Below are 14,007 nucleotides of genomic sequence, written 5' to 3'. Positions count from 1 at the left end.
AGCAAACTTGAAAGATCGCATATACGTATATCAGCGATTGACAAACCAGCACATATACCATAGAGTAAATAAGGTTATAACTATACTAAATTATAAATGTTCTTTGTTCTAAACTCGAAATAATCCGTGTTTTATTTTTTAAGAGCTTTTCCTTCAAAAAGGTTCTTGATACGGGCCTGATAAAGGAAATTTCCGCACCTGCATGTCCTAAAATGTGGAAGCCCCCTTTCCACTCCCCCGAGAAAAAATCCTGGCTACAGGCTACGCGCCTAGTTCTTAATAAACAGTAAACGTCAATTATTATTCAATTATTCTGTCGTCATTTTTTGAGAATAAGTACAGAGTACTTGATATAACTGCACAAGTGTTATCAATATTCAACAGATATCAAACAATCAAAATTAACTCCTAAAATTTGTCAAATTCACTTATTTACAGTTCCAGTGATCACTCGATGGGAGAATTTTAAAGTTGTGGAAGCGGAGGTGAAAGTATCTATACAAAATAAATGAACGTATTTTTTGCTTTTTTTAATTTTTTATCAAAATTACAATAGGTGGTTCGTTTTTAATTGAAAGCGCTATATAACAAAAAACCTGTAAGACGTAATTCAACTTATTAATGCGTTGTTTCGCCATCTGATAAATAAGACTTAAACTAAAGATCCTTAACGCCAAACCAATAAAAGTAAATTTATAGAGCATGTTTAATGTCTGATACTGGTATACAGTAGAGGGCGTACAATTACAATTCACGATTAATACTATGTAGCGACATCTTACAGTTTTTACTATAACTGTATGTAAAAATCTATATTAATTACGACACATTACACTATGTAAGGAACTTCTTACACCACATAACCAGTTTTGTAATCGTATGATCCGATCAATACCACCGTAAGCACTGACGTGGTGCAGGGATTTTTGCGTGTCGGTTGTGATTTTGGTGCGCCGATCTACCTTCATAAGTTTACCGCATCGCACCAGCGGACAGTAATAAGTTACCTTTACGTTAGTGCGAGCAATTCAAACGAAGCGAGGTCGTCAGTACAGTAGCGAACTGAGCCGCACTGTCAATATGTCAAAATATTTATCGGTAGCGGAACGTAATTTAAAACTCTGTAATTGGTCAAAGTATCGTAAGCGGTGATTCGTGTAGCAGCGTGCTCAATAAACAATCAGAAGTGAACGTTCTCGTCGTCCTAAATTTTAAGTTCCCTTATTGTATACCTACCCGCCTTCAAATCAAAATGCCAATAATTGTGTTGGAACGTTTACCTTTACCAAATTTAAAAACTTACACCTGTGCGAGCGTACTCGCGTTATCGCTTTCTATTTATTATGCGACACATATTGTTAAGGACCCCGAATGGAATAAACCAAAAAGTGATTTGGATGTTTCATCCCTTATTGAAAGTGAAGATATCTTAAATAACAATACGAATCATTCGTCTGCGGATGATCGAACTTTTTCTCAATTTACCGGTGATACGTTTTCGGTTATGACCAAAGAGCCGATTTGTGTTTGGGTAAGTTGATAATTTACGTTACATTTGCCAAAAATCTCAGGTGACTGTTGCATTTTACTTCGCAACGCATACTCGATTTGTCTGAGCGGATTCACATTAATTTGAATCACATCACAAATTGTGGAATTATACAAAAACTTATTTGCCATAAATGCAATCAACTAAAGGTGTCTATAAACAAAATTGTTGACATTTTAATTAATCTAGAACATCCGCTGCTATGTCAACATTCAACAATCTCATTTGAATATCATTACAATCACATCGTCATTATAATATTTGGACACGCTTAGTTACCTCTTTATTTTAATCACATTTAGATGGTGAATAAGTAAAAGGTGTCTGATTAACATTTACCAGTTATATGGGTTTTCCAAGTCTATTTACGCACAGTGTGAAGTAAAAGTAGAAAAATGGATTTACCTCCGTTTTATCTGCAAGTGTCAATTGTCTTCCAAGAAATAAAAAAAACGTGATAGCTTTAAGTTCTCCAAAATGGTTGGCCTTGGGATAATTTTTCCTATTACGTTTTGCGTCGTTTCGTCTGACGAGACGAGCGTGGGAATTTTCACTGAAGATTATTATTTATCAAACTGTAAACTGTAATATTGTATATATGGGCGTGTGGAGAGAAGTTGCTCAAGTTTCAGTGACATTTGCTACAGTTCCAAATCTGTACAAATGAATAATGGGGATTATTTTCATCTCTGTTTTATAGTTTCGCTATTCTTGCTCACAAACCTTTTTGAAAATACCTCGGAAAATGTCCCCGGCATTTTCATACTTTCAAATTTGGGTAGCGGGGCCTGTAACCAGCGCCGTAGCCAGAGGAGGGCAAGAGTGGGCTACCCGGTCTTGAAAATTGCTTAATATGACGCAATATGGCATTTGACCTCGCAGTTTCGGTGTATTTTTTTAAGCTAAACTCGATGTTGAAATCCAAACTGGCATACAGTTTTTTTGTTTTTGAGTTAATGTGCAAAAAATGGCATTTTTCGCTCGTTCGATATTTAGATACCATGTGTTTAGTACAAGCGCTTATTGCATCATAATCTACCGTTTTCAAAATAAGCAGGTATACGGCGTCAAGTACAAAAGTTCTCGGACCTAACCATATTTTCTTTTAAGGAACTACAGCGTGTATATTAAAAAAAGATAGCGATTCAGAAATATTCAACAAGATTAAAAAAACATTTTTAAAGTTTAAAAAAGGTCCTAATGATCCCAAAAAATACAAATAATTTCACCAAACTTTTTGAAAAACCCCGTTTTAATCTTTTTGAATTGAATCCATTTAAAGAATGTGGTTGGAGAACTTTTTTTTACCTGCCCTCGTATACCAAAAAAACGAAGTTGTACAGCGAGTGGTATTTGTGCGGAATACGGCAAATTATTAATTGGTCCGCTTGCTCTGTAGATTTTTAGGCCCGCTCTTGGTAATCAATCTGGCTACGGTGCTGCCTGTAACTTACCCCGTACAAGTCCTACAATTGCCAGAATACATTTTACACTTGCAGCTCTTTCATAACACAACTCCTCCTGTAAGTACCCGTATGGCACCAGTAATTACGGAAGAATTTCTACGTATGTACAGGGTGTCCTGTTAATAATGGTCACAGGCCATATCTATGGAACCGTTAATTGCATAGCTTAGGGAAAAAAATTTTGTTAACAAAAGGGGTCAAGAGAAATCGCTGGAAATTATTTTCAAGTTTCTAGCTTCGCCTTTAGGGGGCGTACCTCGGGGCGTACGATTCATGGTTAAGCAGCGTAAATGGCTGGCGAGGGCCGGCTTGTAGCAGTATGGAAGCAGCTGTGGTAAGTAGCTTCCGTAGCTGGTTGTATGCCCTTTTGTTGGACTGGCGTCTTTGTTTAGGAGGCTGGTGAGAGGTTTTGTGAGTCCGGCCAATCCTGAGACAAACCCCATGTATAGAGGTGTAGGAACCAAATTTTTTTGGGAGAGAGGCAAACATTCAGAGGCGTAGGATATTTTTTTGGGGGAGGGGGCAATAATTACCGGAGTACTAGGACCATATCTGTCGAAAGGTCATTAATTGTTTGGTATTTCTTGGTGCGGTCATGTCGCTGATGGCTTGGGTCCTTGTGGGGTCCACGGATATTCCCTGTGGGGTCCAAGGTATTTTACTTGGGGACATGTGAAGTGGCACCTGTACATCTGGACTCGAAGTTTAAACTGTTCCGAATGGCGTTTGAGGTGTTCCATGTGTTTCTCCAAGTTCTCCTGTCGTTTCCATAGAAATAATATTGTATTATGTTCTGAACTTCATTTTATATCGTGCTCCACGTCCCATTATTTAAAAAGAATAACAGATGTTATTGGAATGCACAATGATTTGTTTTACTTTATCTACCCTTACGGTTAGAAAGACACTTTAGCCTACGCATTTAAACCTATTAACATGTTAAACTTCTACTATACAATTAAAAAAATTCATTAAAAAGAGTTTGTCAACAGAATCTGGTAAAATGGCAAAAAAGTAACAATTTTGTTAAAAAAGTGTTGTGATCTTTTCAATGTTCATCTCAATCCATTCTTAAGATCCCAACACTTTTTCAACGAAAATTCTCGCGAAAATTTTATTTTTGTTTTTTGCGACGTTTTTTTAGTCTCGATTCTAGGTGTTCTGTTGACGACGAGGTTGATGAAGTGTGTTTTAAAGTTTTCTTAAATTTCATTTTGTGTGTTTTACGCGTCAGAATAATTAGAAATCTAACGATTTTTCATTGTCGTGCCAAGTAGGTATTGCCGTCCAAATCTTTGTAGTTTGACTCTAAAAATAATTTCATGTTCAAAGATACCAAGATATCAAATTTAGTCGAAATCGAATTTTTTCACCAACTTGGCTTAGGAACTCTTGGAAATTGTTTGCAGATCAGAAAGGGCATATGCAAAAACCTAATCAAATCCGTTAATTCGAAATTTCTACGTGTTATGACCGAGGTTATGACCGTTGAAAAAGAAGAATTTAAAAAGAACCGCAAACTTTCAATGCTATACCTCCCAAATGAAATATTTTGGAAAAAGTGTTTATTTTGGATTCTTTCAACGCCAATTTTTTGACATTTAATTTTTATACCACGTGTATCGTTCCAATAATAAACGATAATGATTGTCTCGATCAAGTTTGGTCAAAAAATTCCAATAAGTACCTTCTTGGCGAGTTCCAAGAATATTCACAATGAACCCGAGTCTGAACCTGAACAGAACAAATTCCCACAAGCTGCCACTGATCGCAAGTGGAATTGTACACAAAATTATTCTAGGATAATGCGATTCCCAGGGTCTATTTTTAAAGTTGTATAGATAACTAATTTACATAGAAATGTCGAAGGTGATCTTTTATTTGTTTGTGTCCATACTAGCAAATGCTACATAATTGATTCAAGTTCAAGATTGCATCCCAGTCAAGCTTTTCGTCCTTTCTTTTAGAAGTGTAAAGGTTGTTTCACACTAAGGCTGCGGGCGTTCAGGCTCCACTCAAGGTACGCTCAAAATTGATGCAATAAAATCAAATGTTAGGCCTAGGACCAAGCCACTCGCATTCCAATTTGATTTCATTGTGCCAATTTTGAGCATACTTTGAGTGTGATCGTGAGCGTCTCCTGAAACAGGTTTAACGAGCTGCGTTGGAAATGATTTGTAAACATACAAATTAATAATCAATTTGTATATCTTATTTTCTTATAAAGTAGGTAAATACAGTATCTCATGTTTTGAGCGGAGCGGTAAAGTACCTCGTAAAGTACCCTCTTTCGACACTCCGTTCTGCCGATATTTACATTGAAAGTTTTGATATCATCAGTAGATATGTCTCGTCCACACGTTCCACTTGCCCTTTATGAGTACCATTTTACCTTTGTGAGTACTCTCGCGCGGTATTTACATGAAAATTTGATATTGGAAGCCTCTAGGAAAAATAAAACTAATGTTGGTACAAACATTTAAAGGTTGTCAGGAGAACCATTCTCAGAATCACAAGTCATGAATTTATTGAAATATTAACATACAAAAGTATCAGCTATCATACTGTTGATAATACTAATTTTGTTCAAAATTTCGTGCGATAATCAAGAAAAACATATTGCTTTGGAATAATTTATTCACTCGGCTCATTCGTGAAATTGGTCCACGGTTGCGTAACTAATAATACTTAATTATTATCATTCTCTTCGGATGCTAACTCTATTGTTAGCACTACACATTATATCCCAACAGGATATCTGAGAGCATAGCATTAGTCGATAAATCCAATTTCTTCAATCTATAAGAGAGATCTCCGTTTCAAATTGAATCGAAGTTAAAAATTATTTGCCAATCCGTCAAACCAGCACATCATCAAACAGTAGGCATATGCATATATTATGCGAAATTATAAGTATATATTAATCAAAAATATCAATTTGGTTCTCATTTCGCGTTGACAATAACCGCACGAAGTTATTGCTTGATAACATATTTACAAAAAAATTATCTCTGAAACGATAAGAGCTATTAATCTGCAATATTTGCTAGGGTGATGTCATGACTTTCTCTTAGCAATATACCAATTTAAGATTCTCAACAAAATACATTTCGAGCATCAAATCGAATCAAATCGTTACGCCACCTGGTGGTACTGTGTTCACTTAAAAAATGTTTTTTCTCTGATAACATAGCGTGGCACCTCGCCCTACTGGTACCGCCATAGTGTTTACGTCCATAATAAGACCTCCATTATTTTTTATCTTTATGGAAAAGCGGCAACTCCCACTGCCTTTACTGATAGTTATTAAAACACACAATAAAGATAGTAGACACTGAAAGCTTACATTAAAATAATTACCAATTACATTTATCTTCCAGTGTTATCAGCAGTGCATGTTTTTTTTATAAACGAGCTAGTGTCAAAAGATTGTAATTGCGCAACACACCAAAATCTCCACGAATTGTTTTGTTATTTGTAATTGATAGGAATTGGGAAATAAATAAACAAAAAGGTGCTGATGACTCCCTTTTCAAAATGAGTGCAGCTCAAAGTCAGTTTTTAACGGGGTTTCCCAAGACACTTTGATTTTGCTGCCCGAAAAATTAATTTTCTTCTGTTTCCATTGATTTACATGTAGGTACATATCTGAGAGAGTGCATAATAGTTATACAGGGTGTAGCACCTTAGATCACTCGGATCATAACTCTTTTAGCATAAAAGATACCGAAAAAAATCTTAGAGAAAAATTGTACACAATTACCTACCGCCGGCATGTTTCTAAAACATTTTTGTTCACCAGGGGCGTGCTGTATTCCAGTGGCGTATCAAACTATACCATTTTTTAAATCGAAAACCCCATGTTTTATTACTGATTTGCATATTTATTTAGGTTGAAAATTCGTTTTGTATCAAATCAAATTTCGGAATATGTTTAATCATTCCAAAATGAAATTTGAAATTCATAATGTCTCTTTTTAATGATGGTCCATAGTACTAAAGAAAAAAGAAATAAATATATAAACAAATTAGGTAGTTGCATTGCTAAATGGAACCCCACGCGTCAAAATGCATCAGTAGCTACTTTGCTATTTCCACTGGAATTCATTTCTTTGTTGTATTGGATGGCCAGGCTCCGCTTTTGGTGAAAATCTTCGCCTGAAGCAACTGTTCTTACTCTCTTAAATACCTCGCTGAGAGAGAATACACGTTAGTAAATGAGGATGAGACAAATGAAACACGTAAATAGAAAACACCTTATCTCTTCATCTTTTAACAGCGATCAAATACAGCCGTTAATTGATTTTCGCTTGATAAGACTCCTTATCGCCAAAGACCAGATGTGTCTTACTTCTAACACCTTATCTAAAATGATTAAGTTACAAAAGCGATAAAAATTTAAACAAGAATTAGGAATTTACAAAAATTCTAAAAGTTAAAACAACACTGAGTTAGAAATTCAAATGGAAGGAACCAACTTTGTGTTTATTTCATTAATAATCCCCCATATTTACTTAATAAATTGCAATATTCTCTTACACAGGATGTTCCGTCATTATTTTTGGTGTTTATACCGAAATAGCGTCTACATTACGTTGTTTACACAACATTATACGCTATTCCTAAATATGTTGTCAATAAGGAAGGGGCTAATTGGTTGACTTATTTTATGACGAGTTTTATGACTAACAGTTCATATAAACATAGGCCTGAAAACGCTTTGTTACCGATCTGCAAGGGTGCTATAGTACTATAGTGTCAACGTACAGTTCAGAATTGAAACCTCTAATTTATAAACATATGCAAACACAAGTTACAATTTCAAACTAATAAAAACAAGAGATTATCCTCGAGATTATCCAAATAAAGCCAGGCCCTACTGGACCATTTTAATAATGTTACTTTGATTTAACCTCGTATTTAACTTACCACCGAAAATTGATTTTTTATTTGTTATTCGCGATATCGGTAGCAAATACGAACAAAATACAAAATACCAAAAAGTTTCCAACCATTAGAAAATCAAATTCTTATATTACAATCTACCAGTGGCCCACCGAAAAACAGCTCAGGGGTAGAAAGTGGAACATGACCCCTGAAAAAACAATATCCTATCGATTCTCACTGGCATTGACATGGCCAATGATGTATGAACTAAATATCTCAAAAATTGCAGGAGATAATGAAAAATCTTGAAATTTTAACACCCTGTAGACGAACGTTTGCGGATCTATGTTTATATGAACTAGTTATGAAAGCAGCCAAAGAATGAGCCCTTTCGTATTTACATCATATTTAGGAACATCCTGCATACAAGCAAGTAATGCAAATTTAGTGAATGCACTCGAACTTCTCGACGACCGGTCACCAAATAGTTTCATTTACAGTATCTTTTGTTCCTTTCTGTAGACGCTGTCTCCGTAGATGAGAATCTTTGCCGCGAACGAGACTATTCACGAAGTGATGCTGATGCGTTGTTCTCGTCTATTGAACTCCGTTATGCGTAAAAATGCAGACGTAGTCTGTGATTGGTGGATGGTTGTCCGAATATTAACTTCTACCACTGGAAATACTTTCTGACATTGATCTGTTATTGACGATGCTTTCGGAAAGCGATTGGGGAGCTAGTAACACCATTTTGGAGAAAATGTCAATCTCATGGTATCGGATTAATAAAAGTGCAGCAAGCTAATGATTTTAATTTGAATTTTATTTCCTTTTCACCAAATCCAGGTTGTTTGTCTTTGTAGGTACTGTGGAGATCAACATTCCACATGGTGGACATTATTACTATCCTTAAATCGACAGGTTCGGATTTGTTTAGCCGCTAAACCAGTGGACAGTGACGTGGTGGTGGAAAATAGAACAAAATGGATCGACTACTAAATTACTGACATACGGTCGACTAAATTCTTGGTGTTCGAGCGCGTGTAGTGACATTAATTACGCGCCATTCAAGTAAAGTTCTAGCCTAGTGCGATAGACGAGTTCCTGATTCAAAATCTTGCAGTAGTAGCAATGAACAATCAACATATCGCATGGTGAAGCGTTCATATAAACATTTGGTTTTAATCCAGACTGTAGTCAAGGACTCTTTGATTCACAATGAGGTCGGCTGTTTTTAAACAAATGTGCCCAAGAATCCACAGTATAATATTCAAAATGAGTTTCGTGATCGTGCAACCAGTGGTTACAAAATGATTACAGATTAATTAACTCCTCGCAATTCCAATTTGATTAGTAGGTACTTGACCTTGACGACGTTTTCTGGTACAATGTTTATGTGACAATATTTCTTCTCCTTCACTCTTCGTTATTTTTAGGTTTTTCTGTAAATTTGGACTGAATTTGTTTATTTTTGGTTGCACTAATTTGGTTATGCTGATTCTTGCTAAATTATTTACGTACGATGCTGCTTCTAAACGCAAGTAACCTCTTGTTCCATAGTGATTAGTTGTAGGTGATGAAGATCTTCACCTGCTGCACGTCACATGGTATTGTCCTCTCGGTTTCTATGCTTGGACATCGACATGGAGTTTAAATGGTCCGTGGGTTTCCCGTTTCCTCAATATCCTGCAGGATTCGTATAGTAGCGTTGTTCTGCTGTCCTTGTATTTTCCTTTTCTCTTTATTTGTTTGTTGACTTCCTTGTTGCCAACGGTTTTTTTCGTTTACGGATACTGAAATGATACCCAGTGCTAGATCTGCTCGGCCCTGTCGGAAATTTAAACAAAATAATAACAATTTTAAAGAAAAATTTTCCACCGCCTGAAAACAATTACAATATCTATTTTTAAATTATCCAATATCCAAGATAATGATCGTCCTACGATTAACCTTCATCAACGTGTTTTAATACCCTGATCATTGTACACAATGTTGCATTATTAATTGTACTGATCTAGTTCATTGCAAAGACGAATCCCAACAAACTAAATTCGGTATACTCGATGATGCAGCCTCCTATTTATATACTATAGGTGATTACTTAAATTGTAAGGAGGTGACCGAGTGCAACCTTGACAAATTTCGTGTTAATGTCAATTTGTTTTGCACTTCTGATTGAGGTAGGTTGCTTTGTAATGTACCTATGTATGTAAAGTAGTTGTCATGAGTTCATGGCGAATTGGTAGTACTTAGATTGATTAATAAATCCTTGTAATGTAATTATTATGTAATGTAAATGCACTTCTGTTAAAGCTAAAGTGTACAGGGACATTGCTCTTATTTTGTTTTAGTAGTCATTCATTTCCGTGATCTATGCCAAGTTAGAAAATCTGTCAGAAATGGAGTTCCAAATCAAATTCATTGCTGTTATCAGTTGTGTTATTTATTTATTTACTTATTTATTTATTTATTATCCCTCTCTTGTTCTGGGCCCTGAGGCCTCGACAGGCTAGCGCCCAATTACGGAGTGACCCGCATAATGCTTTTTAGAGGTGCCTCTGCAGAAGGTCTTAAGTTGTTCTATACTACTCCGATATTTACCTTACGAATTAGGAAAACTGCACTGTGTTTGTATGGACAGACCCTACCTTATTCTATGACGACAACAACCCTTTCCTGTACCGGAAAAATCTATGTTCTGTTTGTTTGACATTCCAGAAAAGTTAATTCCTCATCTATAATTAATTTTCATTTGCTCTTATTTCAATTATTGAAAAATATAACTGTGTCTTGGATACGATTCGCTTCACTAGGTGTTATTTGAAATTGCCGCTCGAAAGTCATATACATATATTCATCTATTTTAGTTAAATACTCTCAGGGACGATGCGCATCGGATTTCCGGAGTGTAACTAAGTACCTTTTCTTTTCTCAATTCATTGCGGTAAGAATATACGTACCGTTGTGTTTAGCTAAATTGGCCGAGTGAATTTTTTGATTTTTCGCTCATTGTAACCAATATTGTCGTTTTAGTGTATCTAGTATTTATTGCTAGTCATTATACATTCTTTTCAAAAAAAGAATTAGGTATCTAATTTGATGCAGTCGTTCTGAAGTTATGCGCGTACATAGATTTCGGCGATATATTTTTACCACCCGCACGTTAGTAAGGGAGGTATTGCTGCGGGGTAAAAAATACCCCCCCTCCCCATTTTTTTTGACAGCAATACACGTTTTGAAGCACCAGAAATTTGCATCAAATAAAATCTCGATGTCGGTCCGTCTGTACTCTCATTTCCCGCTAAACGGCTGAACCGATTGGAACCAAATTTGGTACACATATTCTTAGACATAAAAGGAAACAATGAAACGCTTTTGGACAGAACGTGTGCAGGGGTGCGGGTGGTATTTGTGCTAGCCACAGCAAAGTTTTTTAGTGTAACTATTACCCTTTTTTGTTGGATTGAAATATGTCCGGGAGGGAGGATGGTTGAATAATACCTGCCATTACATACGGTTAACATTTCTATATGTATCTTGCGAACAAAGTGTCGGAACACGGTACTGACAAGGAAACGCGACGAATCCGTCGGTGTGGCCAAAACTTTAAATGCGAATAATAACTGGAGCGCAGTGATGCGATATATCTTTCGGTGGGGTTAAAATGTGAACATGTCGAGAGAATTCAGTTTTGATAATGGGTACTTACAAAGGGAAAACGAAGGGAAGGAAGATGTATCCGTCAGTGGAGTCCAACCAATATCTGCGAATGTCTCGATAACGGGTTGGCGAAAGAGGGAAAGTGGATGGGCCAATCGTCAAATGGGGTGGTACGTTGAAGGTAGATTTTTCTTAATCGCCCAAACCGGAGCTTGAACCTCGGCACATCTTGACGTTCTTGCCTACGTAGTAGGTCAAAGCGTATTCCGCTGGTGCTTCAAATACGTGCTTTTTGCGAATGCGCAACAGTTGACACAGGCTTTGGAATAGTGGCGACTCAACATTTCGTCCCTGGTCAGGGTATACCGAATCTTCTAAAAAGTTCTTTTACTAGAACGTCTGCCACAGTTGTCGTTTTCCTACAACTTTCTTTAGAACTCCATCTTCTAACCGTAACGAGTCTCACTGAGCCTAATACGCCTTTAAAATTGGACCATATCGAAATACCTCTTCTCAGGTTGCTTTCTCTTTTCCATTTTCCAGTTTATAATCAGACGTCAATCACTGATAGTTCGGGCGAGAAATTCGGTAAAGCGCATTATAAAGGTTCTAACGGCAAATCTTGAGACATTTTGGTGACAAGTGTTTTTAGGGTAATTGGACCCTGCTGAATCCGATTTTGGCTGTCACCACCTCGAATTTTGGCTGCTAAGTGCCTGAATACACTATGCGTTTTAACCGATCCCATTTGATCGGACTGTTTTGAACGGATGACTGCATCCAATGGATTTAAATGCGAGCGTTTACACTTATCCGGTTGCGTTCCGGTCGCCGCAAGTAATGTAAACGCACAAAACCTTCCGGTTTCGCAGGATGCGTTTTAAAACGCATAGTGTATTCAGGCACTTAGGCCTCAAATCAAGATGGCGGTCAAAATGGCGACTAAAACTCACTTTAACATTTTTTTTTTGTTGAAAACAAAAATATTATGATGATTTTTATGTAGCACATACATTTTGCCACATAGTACTAGTTTATGAGAAATGAAGCCAAAAAAATTTAAGATGGCGGCTAAAAGAGAGCTCTAAATGCCGCGTTTTGTAGTATTCTTGATTTATTCAACCTTTTAAGTGAGCAAAAGAATTATAATTTGTTTACAAAGTGCCTGGTTAAGTGAAAAAGAGGTACAAAAACTTTACTTACCTACACTTTTTCAAAAATGGTGCACAAGATGGCGCTTAGTTTGACTCTTTGTAAAAACTCTGTATCAAAAAATTAATCGAAAACAAAACTTAAAAAATAGAAATGAGCAAAAACCGAGGCAAAAACATTAGGCCTTCTTCGGGTTCGTCACTTGAATCGGAAGATTGCACAAGCTGAGTTTCTAGGCTTTCGTTGTTTTTGAAAACGCTTTTACATTGGCAACTTCTGGTGCACAGCATGCGTTTGCCTTTCGAATTAACAGTTCTCCGGCACTTGCATATGTTAGTTTTGCACCCTTTCTTGCAACCACCATGTACCCAACTTTGGCATGCTTTTGGCACGGCACACCCACAGTCAAAATATTTCGAACTTGGTATATAATAATATTAATAATTGAACCTAGCATGTAGCCAGCAGATTCGCGCTATCGGTAATTTTGCGCGCGTTGCGTCGTAGCCGTGATGGAAGGTCCTAAATTACGCGTGCGTTTCAAACGATGTATAAACAATATTTGGCGTTCTATTTGTAAAACAAAAAAAATTTTATAAGGATCTTATAAGATAATTATTAATACCTCCCTAACCCACTCAAAAAGATTTCGATAATTGCTTTAAAATATCATCAAAAGTCATAAAAATATCCGCACGTTGGGAATAATTTTGTTTTATTTTTTTCGCAAATTGTTATTATTAATAATGGTTAGAAGAAAAACTCATTTTAACCTATTTGGATCAACCCCATGTAGAAAACGCAATTTTTTTCTTTGCAACTAAAGAAATTAGTTAACACAAGTTTCTACCGTCATTTTGACCACCATCTTTATTTTTTATACGATAGTAATAAATAATGAAACGTATGCACTAGATAAAAATCATGATAATAATCTTTGGTTACTACAACAACAAATTTTAAAGTGAGTTTTAGTCGCCATTTTGGGCGCCATCTTGATTTGAGGCCTTAGCAGCCGGAATTCGAGGTGGTGACGGGCAAAATCGGATTCAGCAGGGTCCAATTACCCTAAAAACATTTGTCACCAAAATGTCTCAAGATTTGCCGTTAGAAGTTAAGATCTCAAAATTCTCGCCCGGACTATGACTGCACTGGCCTGAGCTGTCCGGAGTTCTCGAGGTTTATGTTTTACGTATGGCGTTATACGGTTATCATTCCCGATGGTTGCAAGGATTGCGAAATCTGTGAATTTTTACATGAGGCAAACTAACAGTCAATAGTTACGTGTTTATA

General features: G+C 36.5%; 1 protein-coding gene across 1 annotated transcript in view; it reads left to right on the top strand.

The window, feature by feature from the left end:
• The first annotated feature begins 858 nt into the window (after positions 1-858).
• Positions 859-14,007, top strand: part of LOC116169263 (E3 ubiquitin-protein ligase AMFR-like) — a 44,405-nt gene continuing 31,256 nt past the window's right edge. The window contains exon 1 of the mRNA XM_031485310.1: positions 859-1,531. Coding sequence (XP_031341170.1) covers positions 1,253-1,531 — 279 coding nt within the window. The 5' untranslated portion in view covers positions 859-1,252. The remainder of the gene's footprint in view (positions 1,532-14,007) is intronic.

This window comes from Photinus pyralis, unplaced genomic scaffold (genome assembly GCF_008802855.1).
Source record: "Photinus pyralis isolate 1611_PpyrPB1 unplaced genomic scaffold, Ppyr1.3 Ppyr1.4_LG1, whole genome shotgun sequence".
NCBI classification, from domain to species: Eukaryota; Metazoa; Arthropoda; class Insecta; order Coleoptera; family Lampyridae; genus Photinus; species Photinus pyralis.
This window is presented reverse-complemented; position numbering and strand designations above follow the sequence as displayed.